Genomic DNA, 21,211 nt, shown 5'->3' on the forward strand with positions numbered 1-21,211 from the left:
ATCTGATCCACAGTACAAGGCTGCTGTTGTAGGGCTCTGCACCACAACTTTGAGTAAGCAGTGGTCCTGTGATGGTATGTAAGAATGCCTACCACATGTGCATGTGTACGTGTGTATGGAGAGATAAAGGGGAGGGAGCAGATTTCTGTCACCTATACTCCAAACAAGGTGTGAGGTATCAACTGTCACCTGATGGACAGATTTCCCATACCTTCAGTTCTCTTACTGTAATAAGAAGCTATGTAATTGGACAAGTATGTATTATGGGGCAGGAGACTCAGAACCATCAGCTACACTGAGCTCTGGCCTTATGGAAAGTGCTGCACGGGACCATGAACTGAACTGCTGTGGCTCAGAGCTGTGCCGCCCTTAAACTAAAGCTACGGTCTGCCATGCAGGGACCAATTTGTCTTTAAAGGGCAGCTCTTCCAGGAAAACAAACGAAAAACCCTCACAAATCTAAAAAAAAACTAGGGATGTGGAATAGGAATTGTTTTGCATAGCGGGAGTGTGGTTTGCCCCTGGAGGAGAATACAGTAAAACCCCCTTTGTTTTTCTAGCTCTGTAGGACTCTGTTGTGGGCCACTCCACTGATAGGTCTTCCTGCTGGTTTAAAAAAAAAAATCTAAATTCCTAACACACCAAATCTGAAACTGTTGAAAGGTGTATTTCACAGGGGCATTTTAATTATTAGGGAAACAGTAGATGGCCATACTGTGCTCCCTGACTGGGCTGTCACTGCTGGGTTCATCTTCCATCCACACTGCACTGCCTCAGGAGTTAATTTGCTTTTAAACAGGAATTTTGAACTCAACAAGATGAGACAGGTGAAGAATTCACACAGGCAGACAGACAGACAGACAGACATTTCTCTACAGTTCGCTTGTGCCTTGGAGGGATACTGTTACCATCATTGTTTTTAATAGTAAAACCACAATTTGCCCCAGTCCACTGGCCACCCTGTTTTTAAGAGTTTTAGAAGTTCCCTGAGCGCAGTGTTTCTGACTCTCAGCCCCAACTCTAGACAACAGGGCTCTGTCCTTGACACCAAGATGGATTGTCATTCACAGTAAGTCAACCATAAGGTGCTTATTATTATTATTACGTTTACCCTTTTGTTTTCCACCAGTCAGCACAAAGAACTGTCAGAAAATAGCTTTTTATTATTATTATTATTATTATTATCATTTTAAAATAATAGTACTGGAAAGACATGACTCAAACAATCGGTGTTTGAAACAGTGGCTTTAGGCTGATTATCTGGCTGCCTCTCAACAATAACAAGTGATTCGATCGACATTCCATAGCCAAAAAAACAAAAAAGGAAAATGAATCAAAAAACAAACAAACAAACAAACAAAAAACCAAAACAAACCCAACAACTGTACAAATATGTGTTTTTCCCTGAGGGATCAAAGTACACCCGCAAGTGCTCTATGTACAGATATTGCACTAGATAAGAATGAAAAGACGTGTGCAAAACAAGCAACAAGGAGAGACGCTTGCATCCTACCGAAACCTCTTCGTCAAGGCTTCTGCTAAGTTGCTTTGCATTTTGGAATGTCGGAACACAAGCAGCCACCCCTTAGTCTAAAACAAAAAGCACATACATCTACTATGGCACATTCAAGGAAATAAAAAGTTCTCCAAAGACAGATAGGCAAATTCCATCAAGAAAATAATACAAAGTTTGTTTGTTTGTATTTTTTTTTTTAGAAAATTACATTACTTTCTTTCTTTGTTTCACATTACAAAATCTTTTTTTTTCTTTACACAAATCACATTTTATTGCAGGAATATTTCTAGTGCCATCAAATATTTATAGAGGGTTAAAAAAATAGAAGTCTCTCTAGAGTGGTCCAGACAAGGCTTTGTATAGAATAAATCTTTTTTTTTCCATCTTCTAGTTTTGATTTATGTATTTTGAATACATTTTCTTTTCCATTGACACTTAGTAGCCTAGAAGCGGTCTAACATACACACTGCATACACGCAAAAGCCACACACACACACACACACACACATACACACACAGGTGAACACGCTCCTTCCTCCCCTGACCCCCACCCACTCACAGAGATCTGGTAGCCACTGGCTAAAGAACAACCAAACTTAGAAGCAGAGTCTTAAGTCATGTTTTCCTTAAGTTAGGAAGGGTGAAACAGGATGTTAAAGACTTTGGGAAAAAATAATTCATGGATTTAGCACAAATTAGAATACTGAGTGCTTTAAACAAAACAACTCCAAACTCACAGCCTTAGCACAATTTGTGGTCTGTCCAAAACATGCTTTCAACTGCACTTTGGATTTCTTTGTGGCCAAGGCCAGTTTCTCATGATGTTCCTGGATCGTTTGCATATCAAGCAACAACATTCAGATTTTGTAGGAAAGCCTCATTTACCTTCTGTAGAGAAGGCTACCTGATGGTGCTCTTGCAGCGGAGCTGACAATATGGTTCAGTCCCCAGGAGACTGGGGAGCCTTTAAGTTCAGGCAAGTTTAATGACATGAACTATTAAGCCTCATGATTCTGTGCCATCAACCACCTTGTGGAACAACCAAGTGGGTCTCATAATCAGGAAGAAAAGAAAAATGCCAAAGTTTTACATCCTGTTCTGGACTCACCGTGACTCTCAACTTATCCTAGTCAATTGTCCTCTCAGTTTCCCAGAGCACATCTGGCTCTATAGCTCCATCCCTACAATGTCGGAGGACTTTGCTCTGAAAGCCATCTTCCTGCTTTTCTTTCAGGAATACCTGGAAGCAGTCACACTGCTCTCTCCTGGTGTGTTGTAAAAGCAATGTCACCATGGCATCATGCTGAGATTGAAGTATCTTGTGTTTGAGTTTTGTATTAGGTACATACAGAATCCTTCCTGGGAAAATGAATTTCTCTGAAGTTCAATATCACACACACACTCTCTCTTTCTCTCTTCCCCTCTCTCTCTCACCCTTAGAGACGCTCAGCCAGTTCTCCTTAGTCACACGTGGACACTGGAATTGGGTTTAGTTGCTCTTTAGTGCGCTAGCACCTGAGGCTGGTCATATGCAGAAAGCTTTGGTTAAAATGAAGTTAATATACTTTACTAAATCTATCCCCAAATTTAGTGAATCTGAAGAACTAAACAAGAAAGGAAAAACAAAAACCAAACCCAAACCTCACACCATTCCCTCACACAGGAGAAACAACAGGAAAAAAAAAAGGGCAAATAAATAACAAAACCGTACTCTCTCTTCAGAATATAAATACTATTACTCTTTAAAGGAACTATGCTTAAATAAAATTTTGATTTACCCCTTCTTGCCCAAATATAAATACTATATGCTGACCACTAACCTCTCCATATAAACACATAAAATTTTCTATGCTTGTAAGAAATTTAAGTAAATATCACTTCCCCTGTTTATGGTTAAACCCTTACTATGTTTTTGAAAAAAATGTTAGATGTTACTTAGGCTTCCCCCACACAATTCTATACGAATAATTCCTTCCTACTTTCCAAGTCCCTCAGTAAATAAGGCAGAAAGTCAGTGAAGTTAAAAATTGTGAAGTGCTCTGGGAAGCTGGCCCTGGGAACCCATCAGATGGACATCAGCAGGAACAGAAATGCTGGAAAGAGTCTAGAAGGACCCTGTGGGCAAAGGAGGCAGTTGGGTATACAGGGCTTCATAAAAGTGCACCCTGCCCCCATTTACCACGGAAAACGTTCCCTTTTTGTCTACAGATACGGTCTTTGATGCCAGACCAGTGTCTTGTGACCAAAGTCATCTCCTAAATGCCTCCTAAATTCTCAAAGGAGCACTTGTTTTTAAGGATTTATTTTTATGTTTATCTCTTACTCTATGTATGTGTGTGTGTGTGTGTGTGTGTGTGTGCCCACAGAGGCCAGAAAGGGACACTGATATCTTGGGGCTGAAGTGACAGGCTTTTGTGAGTTGCCTGATCTGCTAGCTGGGTTCCAGGCTTTGGTCCTCTGATAGAGCAGTAAGCACTATTGACCACTGAAGAAGCATCTCTCTAATCCCAGGGCACTTGGTCTTAAAATATGCATACCTATGAACATAAGAAAGCTCCTTCCTCCTCCCACTGGGGATTATTTTTAAATAATGCAAAATGAATCAAAACCTCAATACTTTTTACCTGAACACAAAAGCCAAACTATCTTCTATATATTTAATAAAATAAATTACAGTCCACAGTTTTCTAGTGAGGATACATACACAAATGTCTGCAGCTGGCCCCACCTTCGCTCTGAAGGCGTATCTTAAACATAGGAACCAGGGTCAACACTGTCTCCCTCCCTCTTCATCCACCGTCTACCCGATATGGAGACCAGCAGTCTAGAATCTGGGACAGCTAGTCTAGGGTCAGTTCACTCTGAGGTGACTTCTTAGGGCTCCTGATGCCAAGAACACAAGACATTCAACGAATGCTTCCTGTGGGGAGTGTGTTTGTTCCACATGGAATCTTTGGGTCCTTCTTCTAAATAAGAGCTAGACTCCAGTAAATATCCCAGCTGCTAATTTGTTCTGAAAGCATCAGAACTGCAAGATGACACTCTGTCCCTGTGACTACTGACTTGTGTTAAATGAGCCTCTCCATCTCCACCTCCCAAAGGTAGCATTTTAAAGACCAAAAAAAAAAAAAAAATATGCACACATGGTTTAAGCCCACAGCACCAGACACTCCTTCAGTTCTGGATGAATCTTAAACACACCCATTCTTAATTGCATGCAAAACAAAGTATGATTTAGGGAGCAGTCCATTACTAATTCCAAATTTACAGGTGGGAAAAAAAATTCAACATGTTGATTTCTGGATATGACCAGCCAGTCTTTTAAAAGTAATTGGTTTTTTTTTTGTTTTTTGTTTTTTGTTTGTAAACAGCAGCATAAATACCTCCCGACGTACCTTCCAAGCCTTCTCAGCTAAACTTGTGTTTCTGGTGTACATGCGACACAGCGACAGTGAACACGCTAGCATTTAATTTAAAGGAAACAAAAAGGTGCAAAAACGGAAAGTGCCTTATCAATTCAACAGGAAAAGCTACGCCAGTCACTACATTTTATATTAATTAAAACAATATATAAACAATATCTCTTTAGCTATATATAGTCTTCATGCCCATTTACCCTGTGTAATATATTATAATGCTATTGTTGCGAGCGCAATGGATCCCCTTTCACACCATCCTGCTGACCGGCAATAATCGGTGAGAGAAACAAAATCTTCCTTCATGACACAGAAAAGCAAGCTGTGCAAAGTGACGCTGCACCTCCCGCCACACACACCGGGGTCACCGATTAACGCTGGACTCTGCTGTTACCCGTAAGAGTCTGTGGGCAGTGAGCTATGAGAAAAGGGACTCCTCCGACTGTAGTGCCCTCCTCCTGTTACATGCCACGGTCAACCGCTCTAGAAGTTGAGACAGAAAAAGGGTCCATTTCTGTAGGCATAGTGGAAATCGTATGCATGAGCAAAACACGTTCAGCTTTTATTGGATTTGATTGTTTCCCCTTTGTGCCTGAACCCCGATCACCACAAGATGTCTGTGCAGTGTGTTGGCGCTCCAGGGCTCTCAGGGCCATAGAAAGTGTCTCAGTTAAATTTGTCTTCGTTGTTATTATTTTATTTCCTTTTTTTATGTTCTCTCTTACTTTCATGTTTGTACTCCAGATGTTCTAGAAGTGCTCAGGTGCTACATTTACCCATCAATTTGCATTGCTGGCTCAAATTCTGAAGTGAACAATTCCTTGTATAACGGAGGAAAATGGAGTCGCACAATGTCTGGGTATATTGCTTTAAATGCCATTAGCTTTTCTGTGTGTCGTCCACATAGGGCTCGTAACGTAGACACCTTGCAGATTAGCTGTAAGCAGGAGAAACGACAGGATGTCAGGGGAGGGAAGTCATGAGAGTGAAAACCAAGGAGTGAGGGAACCTCCACAACGTAGCTTGTCATGGTGAGACACCATGTTTGATGCTGCCTAAGCTTCCAGTGAGGGGAGAGATAAATGGCGATCCTGTGTTAGAATACTTGGAATAGAACAAATACCTTTAGACGATGAATAATTTAACTCAAGGAGGTATTCTTGCTCCTCCCCCAAGCCCCAGTGCTAGAGCCCAGGTGAGGTTTTAGACTCCTCCCTGTTCCAGGGTTACCATGCTGGCTACCTCTGTGGGAAAGGAAGAGGTCTGCTGATAGAGGAGTGAGTGGGAGCCCTGGTCACAAAGGCACTACAGCCAGAGAGAGGAGTGCCTGGTAAACACTGTGTGAGAATGAGTGTGAGTCAATTCTTTTTAGTTTTTAGTATTACATCTCTCTCTCTCTCTCTCTCTCTCTCTCTCTCTCTGTGTGTGTGTGTGTGTGTGTGTATATGTGTAGGTCAGAGGACAACTTTGGGGATCTTCAGTTCTCTCTTGCCACCCTGTGGGTTCTGGGGGTCACTCAGATCATCTTGCTACTGCTTTGAGCCTCTTTAGCTGTCTCACTGGACTGTAAGAGTAAATTCTATAGGTAAGCCACTCAGGGTCTCAGCAAATGAGCTTCTAGCAGCTGAAGGTAACAGCAGTGACCTGCAGAGGTGCTTGTAAACTCTGCTGCACTGTACAAAGGCAGGCTGCCCGTGGTTTCAAATCAGTCACTGCCTCTAGGAAATGTCTTCGTAGATCCTACCTGCATCAGTCCCTCTCTATAATTAGAACCCATGTGGTGGCCTCAGACTTGGGCAGAAGGGATCTTCTTGCTCACTGATCAGGTACAAAATCAAAACCTTGCCCAGTTTCTCTACTTTGACTCCCCTTAAACTATCAGAAAAGACCAGAAGCAGTCAGGCAGGAAACCTAAGCCCCAAACATCTCCCAAGCTCCCATCACCTCCTTGTACAGTAAAACATGCCACCCGGGCAACGAATGGAGCGCGCTGCCCTTTCCAGCAGCAGCAGCAGCAGCAGCAGCTCTGAAAGATCTAGCACACATTTTAGCTGCAAAAGATAATTAGCCAAAGTGATGCCTCATGCTCTTAATATAGCACAGAAGCAGGAAACTAATACAATACAAAAAGCAATGTATTGCTGATAACTGATTAATTTAAGAGAACCGATATTAGAATATTTGGTTGTCTTTTAGTCCTGTTTAAAGTCTCCCTTCTGAATTTAAAGACACTCATGGTTTACTTCAGTGCAACCTGTTGATCCTTTTTTATGCTTAAGTTTAAAGAACAGAAAGAGGTTCCTGAGAGGATTGGGTTTTGTTTTTGTTTTTTGTTTGTTTGTTTAAAGAAAAAACTTTTTTAAAGAAAAGAAATCTTTTTTTTTTGAGGGGGGCTGGAGAAATGGCTCAGCAATTAAGAGCACATACTGTTCTTGCAGAGCACCAGAGTTCGGTTCCCACCTTATAAATTTGGCAGCTCACAACTGCCTATGGTTTCAATTCCAGAGGATCTGACGCCCTCTTCTGGTCCCTGTAAACACTTGACAGTATATTATTAACATGTAATAAAATGCTGCTTTCCCAGACTGTTGCATTACTGCAGGAAACTTTGTGACCAATTATACTAAATAGAGTCTAACTTGGGCATTGCGTTTTTGGTTCAACAGAATTTTCTGACTTAAAAGCCTGTGCTATGCTGATACTTTCTGCAACTTATAAAGATACCCGTAAGCAAGATTTGTGCCAGAGGATAGTTCTGGCCAGGCCAGACAGGCACCTCTGGATCTCACCTTTGTTAGAATTCCATCTTCTCGGTGGTTCTTCTGTAGGACATGCTGAAGGGCTAGCTGAATTTTCTGTTGCAGTTTTTCTATTTTTACCTTTTCCTGAAGCCACGAGCGATCTAAACATGGAAAAGTGAGACTCAGTACGTTCCTCCAACACAGTGTCAGACCCATGTTCTTCTTAACTAAGACATCCTTTACTGTGCTACAGCGTGTTTAAAGACTCACAGGCCAGTTTCGCTCTTTGAAATTTTGCTTCCGCAGGATGCAAAGGCAATCTCTGATGTATGCACCAGGGTATTAAATCTTTTCACTGCCACTGGTACTGGGAAGGAGGGTACTTCTTCTTTAAAGGACAGCTAAATTACAGGGCCCAAATCAAATGATTGCAAGTGAACTTGCAGTGCCCCGCCCTCCCCAGGCCTTTCTGATAATTCTCCTTCTGCACTGTCCCACCTGTCCCATTGGCATTCCTGGAAATGCAATTGCTTTTTAATCCAGGGCATCTCAAACAGTCAATAGAATTTCAAATGATTTAAGAGTTGTTAATTTAGCAGTATCTTTGCATGAGAATTCCTAGGGAAGGACTGTTCCCAAGAGGCAGAGCTTCAGGGACAATAGGCTGGATGCAGACAGATTTGTAGATGGCAGGGTTTACAAAGGCATGTTGTCTTGGAGACTGGCATCAGGAAGAGCACAGCTGTTTTACCTAATCCTTTTGTCTTGGTATGTGAAGTTTGTGCTGGGTAAGGTTTTATTAAGCTATTACTTCTTAATATTTTTATCTGCATATCATGAGTTCTCTTTCTCTCTCTCTCTCTCTCTCTCTCTCTCTCTCTCTCTCTCTCTCTGTCTCTCTGTCTGTCTCTGTATTTGAGAAGAGGATACATGTGTACGTATATGTTTGTAGAGGCCAGAGGAGGGCATCAGGTGTCCTTGAGACAGGATAGGTGCTGAGATTTGAGCTCAGGTCCTTTTGTTTGCATGGAAAGAGTTCTTACCACAGAGCTATCTTTTCACTCCCATTAGGTCTTTAGAAAAGACTTGTGTAGGGGGGAGGGGGTGGGGGGAGGAGGATTCTTTGGAAAACTTGAAATTTAATAAGGGTGCCTCCTGCTCTTGGGGATGCCTCAATTGTCAGACATGGAAAAGTCCTGTGCCTCCTGAAAACGCTCTGACCCTGGACGAGTCAGAAACTGCTCTACTCCTGTTTGATTCTCTTACCTGCTGACATCAGTACAAATGCAGAAAATAATGCGATTTCGTCTTCAGTCAGGTGCATAGAACACAAACTTTTCCCAAATTCAAACACAAAGCTAATGAAGTCTTCACAACCTACAATTAAAATAAAGGCAGTTTAGGATGTCAGTGGTTCCCCCAGGGGAAGCATACAAGACAAGGGGAAGAGAGGTGTGGCGGTTGGATCTAAGCTAGGAGAGTAAGAGTGTTTCTTAGTTGACTCGTCTGAAACATTAACAGAGAAACTGGCTTAGCCAACATCACCATTCTTGTAACATCTTCTGGTACCGTTATCCCTGTCACCATTGAAAGGATAGAAAATAATACAGCCTAACTCTAATGACCCCAAGAAATCAGGAGTTTAAAATGTTATCTCACTTTGTTAGAAACTAGGTGAAAGGTCACATTCCAGAGCCCGCCCTTTGTTTAGAGCTAGCAGAAAGGCCTTGAATAGGTGATCCTGGCCCCACAAGGTAATTGGAAATGGGCTAAGCTTATCTTGCTTCTGTAAACTGCTTACGCAATTACCCCTATGCAGGAGTTCACGCAGCTATAGACATTTAAGAAAATAGGAAACTAATTGGTCCACTGAGCAGGGGCTCCGATAATTTAAACTGATTGGCCTAAAAACTATGGAGTGGTACAAATTGATTGGCTCGCATTTTGTGGGCTCTCCATGCAAAGAAATGACTGGTTTGTGATTCGAGGGCTCTGTCGTAAACTTATAAAAGCTGTCGCAATTCGGCACTCCTGGTCCTTAGTCCTCTACCCTTGTGTGGTGTATGGCTGTGGAACCCAGATTCTGGAATAAAGAAATCCTCATGCTATTGCATCAAGACCGTTTCTTGAGAGTGATTTGGATGTCGCCTCCCGGGGTGTGGGGTGCTGGGGCACCCTTGGTTTTTGGGGGTCTTACACCATCACCACCAGGTATTCTCACCATTACCATCATCTTTAGCACCATCAGTAGTTTCATAGCCACCACTATCAGCTGCACATGTGATTCCTAGGCAGATTATTGCTTGAACAACAATCTTAAGAGTTTCCTCACACTTCAAAACAGCGTCATGAGGGGCATACTTTTAATATTCCCATTTTAGGGCTGAGGAAACGGAGACTTGACAGAGATAAGCAATGTACCTATGGTCACACCTTGACATTCGAAGCCAGGTTGTCTGACTTCAGAACCCTCAGTTTGAATGAACAGGATCTAAGGGGGACTGGCTAACTGCAGTGCTGCATGCTGCTGGAGTAACATCGTAACTTCACCAAACTGAAAACAGAATGGGAAAGTCCTTTAAAATAACCACTCAGCCCACCCAAGACTGGCTGTGTTCTGTGTCTGTTGTATCATGGTTAATATTTGTAATTGGCTGTGGGCCGCACTGCACTGAGCTAGATAAACCTCCTGTCTCTCACATTTAAAACAAGCCATTTAACATATCCTGGGTTCTGTTGTTTCTCCTTAATGCAGCATTCTGATTATTTAAATTGTAGAAAGCCACAACAACTTGTTCTTAGTGATGCACATGTCCTAGCTTTCTCCAGCTCCACTGCACAGTTTCGACATTTACATTTCCTTTTCATAAATGGTTATTGTATGAGACCAGGGATAGTAGGCTTTTCCATCTTAGCTTCATTTTATATATGAGCCATACTCCTTCCATTATTTGAACACTGTATTTATCTGCTTGATTTGAAGCTGCAAAAGTGATTGTGGAAGGCCATGCAATAGCTCACTCAATGGCCACCTTACAACTGAACTTCAACTTACATGTGATGTAGACAAAGCTATTTGCTGCTTGCCAAGTGTTTCATAGCAAATGGCTATTATACACAGAAGAATAGGTGTATCATCCTTTAGATTTTGTTCCACGCAACCAGTTTCTATTGTGCACCAAGAGGTTCCATCCAGCACATGCTTGCATATGACCCCCACTTACAGAGACAAAAATGTGACAGTTCCTTACCTAAGGATTTGAAGACATCAGGGCTAGCATACTTCCCGTCAAAGTACACGGTGTTGTTCTGAGAGTCAAAGGCACGACACATCCTGATAAACACCACCTCCAGTGAGCCTGCATGGAGGGAGGGTTGTTAGCGCCATCCCACAGACCTTAGTGCCCATCTGAGGTCACAGATGCCATCCTGAGATGGCACAGCACTGGGTGCAGGATAGTGCCTGGGTTCTCAGTCATACGGGCAGAAGACATGAAGACATTGCAGAGGGCAGCATTTATGCATATTTATACAACAATCCAGGCTAAGAATGACTCTCTTTGAGCCCAGAAGCATCTTTCCATCAGCTCAGCACTAGGGCCTGAAGGGTGATAGTAAGATTTGGGAATACAAAAGTTCCTCGGTGTAGCCTTCTTCCCAGAGGAATAGGAAAATGGAAGGAATGTTTTCTAAACATATCTTTAAAAAAATATCTATATACAGACATACACACACAAGTAACTAGTATATGAGTATTGTGCCTGGATGTATGTGTGTGTACCATGTACACGCCTGGTTTCTATGCTGGTCAGAAGAGAACACTGGATCCCCTGGAGCTGTACTTATTTATGGCGGAGCATCCGTGTGTGCTGGGAAATGAGCCTGGGTCCTCTGCAAGAGCAGCAAGGGCTCTGACCACAGACTCCCCTCCTCAGCACCCCTCCCCCACCAAACACATTTTAAAATGGTTTTATAAAAAAGGTTCAATTTCTGCTAAGCATACCCTGAGCTATTATCACTGAAGAAAATGCCTTCGACATCTTCCTTAGCCAGCATTTCTTTAACAAGCAGGTGAAAACAGGCAAGAGGCAGCATTAGGATTCACTTGCAGCACGCATACCTGCTTTTAGAAGCACAATTTGATCATTTTGACACAGCTCCATAAATCCATCAATGCGTTTGGCAAACTCCACCACGTACTGGATAGCTTCTGTAATCTTGATGGCACACAGCTGCCACATCACCTCTCTCTGCTGTGAAGGAGGGAGACACATTAGCATAAGACTATCTGGGAACCCTAGTGCAGCCAGCTTCCGGCTTGCTTCCTAGTTTGTAAAAAGCTTTCTTTAGAAATGGGTTAAAAAAGATTATAGGATTAAAAAGAATAGTCTCTGTTGCTTAGGTTATAAAAACCTACTTCCTTTCTGCCTACTGAGATTCCTAGCTTACATCTGAAGGCAATGGAACGGAGGGGAGCAGCGAGGTGGGGGGTAAAAAGTGAGAATATTATGAACGCACGGGGCCAACAGCTAAACACAAGTCAGGAAAGCAATATACATCGCTGCTGTAGCTGTGGGCTCCACAGTAAGACGAGGATTTTTTTTTTTTTATGCAGTTAATTTATTTTAGGGAGTTTACCCATGCTCTCCTGGAGGCAGACGGAAGGAAAGGGGTACCAACCACACTTTTTTGGTCTGTACATCCTGAGCCAGATGCTTGATGACATCAAAACTCTGAGGCTTCTCAGGCAGTAGGTGTAAGAGGAGCTGAGGCCGAAACCCTACTTCTCAAGGCCTGCCGGCTCTCTCTACATTGCTGGCTCTCCTCTGTGGCTCAGATGATGGGGTTACTTTGCACCGAGAGGCGAGAGGCCGACTAAGTGAGCTGTTGCTGGCCCCTGCCTCCCACTCATCACAGTGTCCTGGAGCTTTCTGCTTTGCTCCTCTGCTATCCTGTGACACCCTGTTGTTTAAGCTTGGTTTAAGGTTCTTTCTAACAGGATGATAGGGAATCAAACCCTGGAATTGAGTCACGTGAGGCCATGGTGTTGATGTTCTCACTGTGTGGTCATAGCCAAGAGGTGATCATTTTCCTCCACTTCACAGCAAAGGCAAGGATCACCTCTATCATCTCCATGGTCTTTCCCCAGCCTGACTTTCTGTGATCACTGGAAAAAGCCTCCATATCTTCCAAAAGCATGATGAGTAAGTACCATGCCTTACCTTCAGTTTTACCCTCATGTTAGCGACCCCATTGTCATTATCATAGAGAGAAAAGCAAGAAGGGTTACCACCTGCCAGGCTCCGTTTTGGTTCTGAGCAGTTAGTGTGTGTGTGTGTGTGTGTGTGTGTCGCGCGCGCACTTGCACATGAGCATGCGCATGTGTGTAGGACAGAGGCTTTAGGTCCCCTGAAGCTAGAATTACAGATGAGCTACTTAAGGTGGGTCCTAGGAATCAAAGTCAGATCCTCTGGAAGAGCAGTAAGTGCTCTTAACCAGTGAAACATTATTATGTTTAAATTATTATTATTAAAATATTATTTCTCCAGCCCCATCTTTTTCTACAATCTCTAACCAACCAATTTGTTCATCTAGAAGCATGCGGCGTGGGGCTGAGAGCACTTCCCCCAATTCTTCAATCTCAAAATTTTCTTCTACAGCATCAGGACAAATCCTCATTCATGGAGGCTTTTAGAAGCTGCCCGATCTAGTCATCCCAACTGGGACACAAAAGGATTTAATGAAACACAATAAACTTTTGTTCCTGCTGAACTTTCACACACTAGCACCCCAGGAAGACTACAAAGCTCTGGAAGTAAGATCCTGATCAGAGACTCGAGCTCTGATGCAGGACAGTCAACTCTGCTCTCTGTCTGGACTTCTCCAACCCCCCTCTCAGTGTTGCCTCAGTGGGAAGAGAAACTCCTCTGACTCTACCTTGTTCTGGTAGTTCTCAATCTCCTCCTGCAGGAAGGTCTGCCACGTTATCTGCTGGAGCTCTTCCCGCAAGTACTGGCAGGTCTCCAGGTGGGATTTGGATATGTTCTGTGCAAGGTGTTCTGGGGAGAAAACAGGAGGTCACAGCCATGAACAGTCACGCTACTTTAGGAACCAGTAATAGTCTTCCGCTGGTGTCATACACCTTAGAAAGCAACCCACTTAAAGCAATGTGCTGAAGTCGTTTGGTTTCCTTTGTGTAGCTAAGTAAGATGGAAGTCTTCTGTGTTTGGGCCCTGGGGGAATGGAGGAAAGAGGCTGTGCAAAGTCAACAAGACTGCTCGAAGCATGGTGGATTCAGAGACTTAATGACCTTGGCCTTGTCACAGGCTTTCTACCAGCTGGAGATGAACATAGGTTAGGTAGGAAAAATGATCAACAACCTCTTCTTGGCTGTTTATGCTATCCTGACAAAAATGGCTCTTGGCAAACCAGGAAATTATGTGTGTGCATGTGCACACAAGCATGTAGTGTTTTATTTTTGCGTGGGTGTATGTGTCTCAAGTGGCTTCCTCAATTGTTCCCCTTACCCCCCCCCCCCCCCCTCCCATGGTTGAGTCTTTCACTGAACCTGGAGCTATTTGATTAAGCTAAACTGGCTGGCAGTGAGGCCCAGGGTCTGCCTCTTCCTCCCTCCCCAGGGCTATGCTTACACCATGCCCAGGTTTTTTGGTTTTTCTTTTCTCTTCTCTTCTCTTCTCTTTTCTTTTTTTTTTTTAAATACATGGGTTCTTAAAGACCAAAATGAGGTCTTCGTGTTGTAAATGGCAAGCACTTTATTGACTGGAACCTCTCCCCAGCTCAGAAAGTGCTATCCTTTAATGATGACAACTAGCTATTACCTTTGCTTTTTTAGCAAATGTCAGGACACACATTGCTGAGGCATGAATGGATTATGTACTAGTTTGGCAGAGAGAGAGAGAGAGAGAGAGACAGACAGACAGACAGACAGACAGACAGACAGATAGAGACACATCTCCTTGACTGAGCCTGTCTGGGAGTGTGTCTCTGCCTTGGCACTTCTGAGATCCATGACCTTGGCAAACTGTTAACCTTTCTGTACTTTACTTTCCTCCTTGGAAAAACAAAGAACACAGCACTTGTTCACAGGATGGCTGTGAGAACCAAGGAGTCACACTTAGGACAGGGAGTGTCACGTGTCCATGCTGTAGAATTGTTACACTGTGTATAAGGGCTTTGGCGATACTAAATACATGCCAAAGACATCTCTAGACTTGCTCACCTGTGGCCATGTGTAGACAGACAGAAAATATAATTCAAGACATCAGTAAGATGTGAGGTATATCACATCACAAGATAATGACTGTGACTGTCACAGGATAGGAAGAGATCAGGATTGGCTGGATAGAATTGGAGAATGCTTCTTAGAAAAGGAGGGATACCATTTTGGACCCCAAGAGATGGGTAGGTTTGGCAGGAGGGGGTCAGTTGTGTTGGGAGAGGCATGAGTTCTATATTGAAGGGACAGTGGATGAAAGAGCACATATGGTGTTTGTAAGGGGCAGACAGATCTGATGTTGTAACAGCGTCAAAGCAGACATAGCTAAGAGCCCACCTTCTGAGGGATCTCCGAGGTTTAGGACTGAGTCGGGATATGATATAACAACAGGACCAAGCAGAACCCTGGCAGAAAAGCGGAAGTATTGAAGATTGCATCTGGGGACAGAGGACAGGCAGCTTTGTGCTTGGTAGCTTGGGACCTAGAAAGGCTCGGGTAGGAGGATCAGATGGATAACTGATAAAATAGAGTTTTCATGGGAAGCAGGGTGTGAGTGTCAGGAAACAGAATGATGACTCAAGGAGTATTTTTTCCTTTTTCTTTTTTTTTTTTTTTTTTTTTGAATTTTTCCGAGACAGGGTTTCTCTATATAACCCTGGCTGTCCTGGAGCTCACTCTGTAGACCAGGCTGGCCTCGAACTCAGAAATCCACCTGCCTCTGCCTCCCAGAGTGCTGGGATTACAGGTGTGCGCCACCACCGCCTGGCTGACTCAAGGAGTATTTAAAAGCTGGACGTGATAGTTAGTCCATGTCTGTAACTCGAATTGGGTTAGATGTAGGAGGATGGACATGTATTCGAGGCTAGCCTGATCTATATAGAACATCCTAGGCTAGCATGCCTACACAGCAAAAATCCTGTCTCCAAAACATGTATTGGAAATAGTTGCTAGGAGTTTACAAATATCAGATCATACTGAAAAGTGATCATGTTCCCAGGGTTTTGAGTTCCTGGCAGGCAAGCCACTTAGGATGCCATAGAACATAGGGCTGGCGACAATAGCAACAGAGCCTGCTTGTTTATAAACACACTCCAGCTTCTGTCAGGCAGGAGGAGACATGTTTCTGTGTGAAAACAGCAAGCTCACCTAAATGCAATCTGAAACTGGAAGTCTCCTTGGAGACACAGAAACATAATGAACCCTAACAGCTCTGTCTGGCAACACACAGGTAACAGAACAGCCTGGATAAATAGTATTTTCAAAAAAAGAAAGAAATCAAATGTAAATAAGAGAAAGCACTTGAAGGAGACAGAGCAGAGGAGAAGCAGAGGAGCCTGCTTATTTAGATGAAAAGAATGGGCGTTAGAAAGCAGAAAGTTAACACCTTGATAAAGAGAGCTGGCTATGGTGGTCAGTGTCTAGGCTATAAACCAAGATTTGCATATTTAGAAAATGAGCCATGGTGCTCCCACTCCGCTCCCACTGATCTCCTTTCCAGTTATGGCCAACACCTTGTTTCAATTGATCCTAACAAAAGTTACGGGGTGCCAAGTATGGCCCTCCATGCCTATAATCTCAGTGCTTGGGAGGCCAAGTCAGGAGGATTGCCACGAGTTCGAGACCAGCTTAAGTGACACGGTGTGTTTTAGGGGTACTGAGTGAAGAAGTGCTGTCTCAAATTTCATTCAGGGCTAAGGATGTTGCTTGGAGGCGAGGGCTTGTTTGCCGAGCTCGAGACCCTAGGTCTGATTCCTAGCACTGCAAAAATGGTTCCTGGACACCAGGACCTTTCCCAGCAGCCAATAGGAAGAGGCAATGACTAATGCAGTGCACAGAGTGGGTCGGCAGGGGGCAGCAGCTACATACTGACCAACTAACTGTTCAGGCAGTAATTTCTGATTCCAGTCCATAATAGATCTGGCGAGGCTAATATTTTTAAGACCCATCACCATTTCTAAATGTCCCTCTCATCAGGGGAGAGTATAACCAGATTGCACACAATCTCAAAAGTTAGTGTGGCTCTCAGGCCGGGTGAGGGACAGTGAGGTACTAAACCCTAGGAGTTAGGAGACAAGCCTTCTGGGCAAAGCTCCACAGCTTAGTTAGTTTTCTTGCTTTGTGACACAGTGAGTCTGTCTCCCTTCTCAGTCCTGACAGTTTCAGTGCTGTCACGGCAACCAGGTGTGTTCCACCTGCTGCCCTTAGACAGCTCGTGACCATGGGTAGTTATGCATGCAGCTCAATGCAGGAAAATCTCAAGTTTTCATTTTAATTATGCTGTATGTGTTACAGTCTTTAAACCCTTCAGATGTTTCTAAGACTTTTCTCTCAGACCTAAGGGTAGGGCAGAACTTTTGGTATCATCTAGGCTAAATGCTCCTCATTTTTATAGATGGCATCAATAATTAACATTTGCACAGCGGTTCCTGTGTATGTGTGTGTGTGTGTAGAAGAAGGTGACAGTTACTCATTTCTTTAGCAAGGCACCTGAGGTAACAATAGTGTTAAGTTGTCCAGAGGCAGAGCTCTCTCTCATGCAGATATTTTATCTGGCGTCAGAGTTCGTGCAAACCTTTACAGACACGAACATACACGAGACGGATAGTACAGCTTGCAGGCCGTATGGCTTAGTGGGTTGTGCAACCAGCTGGGAAGCTGGAGGGACCACAACCCACCCAGGCCAGCTTCGGGTCTCACGGTGCCCTTCATCCCTCGAATGACACTAGCTAACACAGTTGCGGTAACAAACCCAGTTAGCACTTTTTATAAAACAAGCCTTGGTTATTTATCTGGAATGTGTGGTTCAGTTACTCATCAAATGCTGAGGGCAAGATTTCCTAGTCAAGGATGAAGGAAGGCCCGTGCTGCTCAAAATTCTGAGGGTATAATTGTTGAAAGATGGGATTGAACCCAGGATATGTTCATGTAGAACCTATTCTCCTGCTGTGCAATTTCTACTTGCTTAACTTCTGATGACAAAGTTTAGCCTCCAAGAAGATCAGGATGCCCAGAGGGGCCCCACCCTCTCAGAGGAGAAGGGGAGAGGGATGTGGAGGACTGTGGGAAGGGGAGCAGAGAGTGGGATGTAAAATAAATAACTAAATAAACAAATAAAGAGAAGGGACCACAGGATAGGCTGTGCAAAAAATCTTGCAGAATAGAAGGCAGCTTTGAAGAAGGTTCACCCAGTTTTAGGCCATTTTATGCCACATTCAGCTCCCTTGAACCATCCTAACACACAAACGGGATAGAAAATACCCCTTTTCAGAAGCATTCTAATTTAGTCTTCAGCTTGGTTCTATTTGAGTCACTTCATCCAGGAAATGCTATAACCCATGGCTCCCAGACCCAGTGGGAGGGGGCCAGTGCAGGTGTGTCCACAGACTCGAGGGCACCAGCTTGGGCCTTTATAGCCCTAGTCAGGTGTTTGTGCACTTTTAGCCCAAATCCCATGCGCTGAGGTAAGGCTTTGACTCAATTCTGTGCATCTGTTTCAGTGCTGACTGGCTGGCAGGCAAGCGGGCAGGCTCACTGTTGCTACGGTGGAGAGGCGGCAGGCATGGGGTGAGTCAGGTCACTTTACGTGGGAATGTGTTAACTTTCAATCAAACCCTTATTCATTTTTGAAAATTTAATTTCCATTGCAGTTCTGCTTCAGGTTAAGCTAACCAAGATTCCATGGCCAAAAAAAGGGGGGGTGGGGTGGGGGCTGTTCTAGTTCAGGGGAAAAAAAAACCAAACCTACCTCTGCTCAGCATGACTTCTAGTTCAGAGGTTTCTCTGCTAATCAAAAGAGCGGCGTGCACCTTTAGCGCTATGCGGCGGGTAAAGAGCAGGCTTAAAATGCCCCAGCTCCCGAGGATTTAAATTTAGACCCATAAAGAGATGCTTGTGTAAAAACCGTCAAAAATGTTCAATTTGTTCTATTTGGAGATTTTGGACTGGAAATTTTCACTTAAAAAAAAAAGATGTTTTATGGGGTGCAGAGGTGGAGGTGCCATCTAAAGAACACAGCCTTTATGGCTGTGAACCGAGGGTTTCTGAGCTCAAGCCAGAACCCGCTGGTTCTTTACCACCCCTGGTCCCCACGCAGCTCATGGGTCTCTGCAGCAGCTAATTGAAATATCCCAAAGGAGTATAATGACCCCATGCACAGAATTACTGGGAACAGCAGACCATTTGAAAACTGTAAAGGCTCTTACTAAAGGCTTTCTAATAATAGTGCCATATTTAAAAAAAATTGATTAAATATAGAGAGGGTGTTAGCATAACACACGTGAAGGGAACGTTTCTATTGTCTGTGCCATCAGTGTTTCTAGGCCATCGTCTTCCCAGAAATGGCCATGCCGGGACAATAGGAAAACAGAGGTGTTTGTGTCTTTGGGGAGATTTTTGTTTTGTTTTTTCCCCTTTTCTTTTCTTCCTTTTGGCAAAGTGAGCCCTGTATGAAGTCTGACCAGTTTTGCCACCAATGGTCATCTTTAAAACATTCTGGCAAGTTCTGACATAAGTCACCTTGGGTATTTACACTTCACACCAGTGAAGCAAAGCTTGGTGACCTGAAGGGCCTGCCAGACGGGTCATCCTCAAGGGTACCATCTAGTTACTTGTGTTCACAAATATTGGCCCAATGTAATTAAAAAAAAATCAAGTCCCCCACAAAGAGCCGCTAAGCTGATTTTTTCTTCTAAGTGTCAAGTTTAGCAGGGTAGGACTAGGCCTGGGAGAATGTGCAACAGGTGTGCAGTACAGTTGGAATCTTAGGAGGATTCTTAGGAGGAACAAACTGTCCTGTGCGGCTCCACAGGAGGGTGGCTCAGATAATGGTAATACGGCCATCCCCTTGAAGACGCTGGAAAGGAGGGTTTTGAATGTTCACTTTGAATAAATTTTAAGTGTTCAACATGACAGATAGGCTACATTCCCTCAGCTGATTATCACACCACGTTTACATGTACTGAAATGGCATACTTCCCCTTATGATTTACACACAGCTGTTCAGGGTCAGTTAAAAACTTAAAAATGTTACCAACCAATTTAAAGACTTTTAAAATATAAAAATATGCCTATGGCTTAGATTTGGCTGGTGGACTCTGTGTATGTGTGTGACCTTAGGCGTAAAGGAATACCAGTTGAAGTTGCCTTCTCCTGTGCTTATTACTGGGGAATACATGCTGCTTATGTTCTGTCTAGTTCCAGAGCAGGACATTCTCAGTGAATACCCATGGGAAACCATCAGACAGCAAGGCTGGCATCTGAATCTCAGGAAAGGTGGAGGGGAAACCCTACCCATCAGAGGATGGTCCCTTGTACCCCTTTTACTTTACAGGGAATGCCCAGAGCAAGCTAGGGGCAGCACGCACCCTGCACTCCGCACACCGCCTTACCTAGTTCTGCCATGGACACGGTTGGGGAAGTCTCTCCATTGGTGAAGGAGCAGTAGGGGAAGAAGCCAGATGCTGGTGTGTAGTCACATATGGGTTCGGGTTTGATCCCATTGATGTCCAATCCCGACTGGTCTGGGGAGGGCTGGATGTCCAGGTAGAAGCTGCTGACAGCTGAGTCTGCCTTGCTGCCCTCCGGGGTGTGCCCGTCCATGTAGGTGCTGAGGTCATCATGCAGTTCCGTCAGCCCATTGGCTGAGATGTTGTAAGTGGGCGTCAGCGGCTCAGCCTCCCCAGGCTGCTGCTGGTGGTCGCGCTGCTGCTGCTGCATCCGGTGCTTCTGCACCTCGGCGTACAAGCTGTCTCTTTGCTTCTTGGACATCCGGCCAAACTTGACAGCTGGGAAGAGAGAAAGCAAATCCCCTTGAACCAGGCAGAGTTATCCTGTCTCAAGCTTCAGGTTTCCAGAATGTCTCAGAGAAAGTCAGCATTAAAGCAGGTCACCCACAAGGCAAGAACAACTTCCTCAAGGGCCCCAGTTCCAAACACACCTCCTGGGTGACAACGTTTGTTTGTTTGTTTGTTTGTTTGTTTTGCAAGTTAGCCCAGGCAACCCTTCCCTTGTTTGTCTGCAGTCTTGTGCCTTAGGCTCATTAAGAATATAATGTTTTGGTTTTTCTTTTTGAGGCAAGGTCTCACTAAGTAGCCCAGACTGGCCTTGAACTGCTGGTTACCTCACCTCAGCCTCCTGAGTATTTATTGAGTGTTAGGATTCCAGGCATGCTGTACCTAGCTCTGTGGTGTAATGATCTTTATACTATATGGCTCGGCCCAGACCCACCCCTTAGTAGTATTTGAACCAACAGGCATAGATGCAAAGATTCATGGGCTATACTGAGGCAGAAGCTTCATCTTTT

The 21,211-nt window shown here is 44.0% G+C and overlaps 1 protein-coding gene across 2 annotated transcripts in view; it reads right to left on the reverse strand.

The window, feature by feature from the left end:
- Nucleotides 1-607: 607 nt before the first annotated feature.
- Rora (RAR related orphan receptor A) overlaps nt 608-21,211 on the reverse strand; it is a 97,224-nt gene continuing 76,620 nt past the window's right edge. Inside the window, exons 4-10 of one of the 2 annotated variants that reach the window (XM_052187917.1) lie at nt 20,298-20,693; nt 13,611-13,732; nt 11,794-11,923; nt 10,925-11,032; nt 8,940-9,050; nt 7,722-7,834; nt 608-5,869 (exon numbers count right to left, since the gene is read on the reverse strand). In XM_052187917.1, the coding sequence (XP_052043877.1) occupies nt 5,705-5,869; nt 7,722-7,834; nt 8,940-9,050; nt 10,925-11,032; nt 11,794-11,923; nt 13,611-13,732; nt 20,298-20,693 (1,145 nt within the window). In that variant the 3' untranslated portion in view covers nt 608-5,704. Of the gene's footprint in view, nt 5,870-7,721; nt 7,835-8,939; nt 9,051-10,924; nt 11,033-11,793; nt 11,927-13,610; nt 13,733-20,297; nt 20,694-21,211 lie in introns of both variants that reach the window. The other variant, XM_052187915.1, reaches the window with a different exon arrangement.

Source organism: Apodemus sylvaticus, chromosome 7, assembly GCF_947179515.1.
Source record: "Apodemus sylvaticus chromosome 7, mApoSyl1.1, whole genome shotgun sequence".
Classification (NCBI taxonomy): Eukaryota; Metazoa; Chordata; class Mammalia; order Rodentia; family Muridae; genus Apodemus; species Apodemus sylvaticus.